The sequence below is a fragment of the Aplysia californica genome, unplaced genomic scaffold, assembly GCF_000002075.1.
Source record: "Aplysia californica isolate F4 #8 unplaced genomic scaffold, AplCal3.0 scaffold01457, whole genome shotgun sequence".
NCBI lineage: Eukaryota > Metazoa > Mollusca > Gastropoda > Aplysiida > Aplysiidae > Aplysia > Aplysia californica.
The window spans coordinates 27,619-28,724 of record NW_004798727.1 but is presented as its reverse complement, the minus strand read 5'-3'; the positions used below and the strand labels follow the sequence as shown (position 1 = coordinate 28,724).

Genomic DNA, 1,106 nt, shown 5'->3' with positions numbered 1-1,106 from the left:
CTCTCTCTCTCTGTGTCTCTCTCTCCCTGTCTCTCTCTCTATCTCTCTCTCTCTCTCTCTCTCCCTCTCTCTCCCCCCCTCTCTCTGCCCTACCTTTTACTGCCCCTTCCGCCCCGCCCCCTCTCTTTTCTTTCCTCTCCCTCTCTGCGCGCCACAATTTGTCAGTTGGGAAAAATCAAACTACGCGCGCGAGCCTTTTTTTCTTTCGTCTTGATAGACGTACATAGTAGTCCAAACTGAATATACAGTACATGATATGTTTTTCTCATCTCCCCCCCTCCCTCCCCACCTCTCCCTCTTTCCCAACCCTCTCCTATAAATATAGCTCTGTGATATAGATGAATGCCCTCGTGGTACTGATGCAAAACACTCCAGGAGCTGAATGAACAAATACGTCTTGTTTGTTCTTCTTTGTTCTGGATATAGGACTATTTCTAGTGCAAGTGTATAGCCAAGATCGACAAGGAACTTCAGTCTTGGTGTACAGTTCTTGATCCCACTTTGGTGCGTTTGTGATAGCAATAGTGCACGGCGGTGCGCACCATCAATCATTCAGGTCTTTTTCGCGCGTGTGTCAGTTTGGTGTGAGTTTCACTCTGAGAAGAGTTTCGCAGAACCGTGTTTGGATTATTTTTCTGAAATCGGATCCGTCCCTTTGTGAAAGTGTAGAGTTGAAGTCCAGGGCATGTCGGACCATATGGCCGTGGACGGAGGGTTAGGGTTCAGTTCTGAGTTCGTTTTTTGTTCGTGGTCTCATTAGGAAGGTCAACATGGATTCTTCCTTCTTGTCTGAGATTGTGAGGTAAGCATTGTCGGAGTCAAGTCTCTCATTTCTGTCTTTGCGTTTGTTTGTTTGTTTGAGTAAAGAGTCGCAATTATGGTAATTTAGTGTAGGGGTACGTTGTGCAGGTTGCCCTATCAGATGTGGTATTGGAGATCAACTGGGAAAAGAAAAAAAGGTAGACCAATCGGAAGTTAAAGAAGCACAACCGGGGATAAGACAATCACTGAGGGCCTAGATGTGGAAAGATTGGAGGAGATGGCCAGGAACAGGCAAGCGTGGCGTTGACTGCTTTCAAATATACCTGGGGGGGGGGGGGGGGGGA

At 47.2% G+C, this 1,106-nt stretch overlaps 1 protein-coding gene across 1 annotated transcript in view; it reads left to right on the top strand.

The window, feature by feature from the left end:
• Positions 1-770: 770 nt before the first annotated feature.
• The window catches only part of LOC101855542 (endochitinase A), a gene marked incomplete at its 3' end in the record, with an annotated part of 26,584 nt that continues 26,248 nt past the window's right edge, over positions 771-1,106 (top strand). The window contains exon 1 of the mRNA XM_035973586.1: positions 771-802. Within this exon, the coding sequence (XP_035829479.1) occupies positions 771-802 (32 nt within the window). The remainder of the gene's footprint in view (positions 803-1,106) is intronic.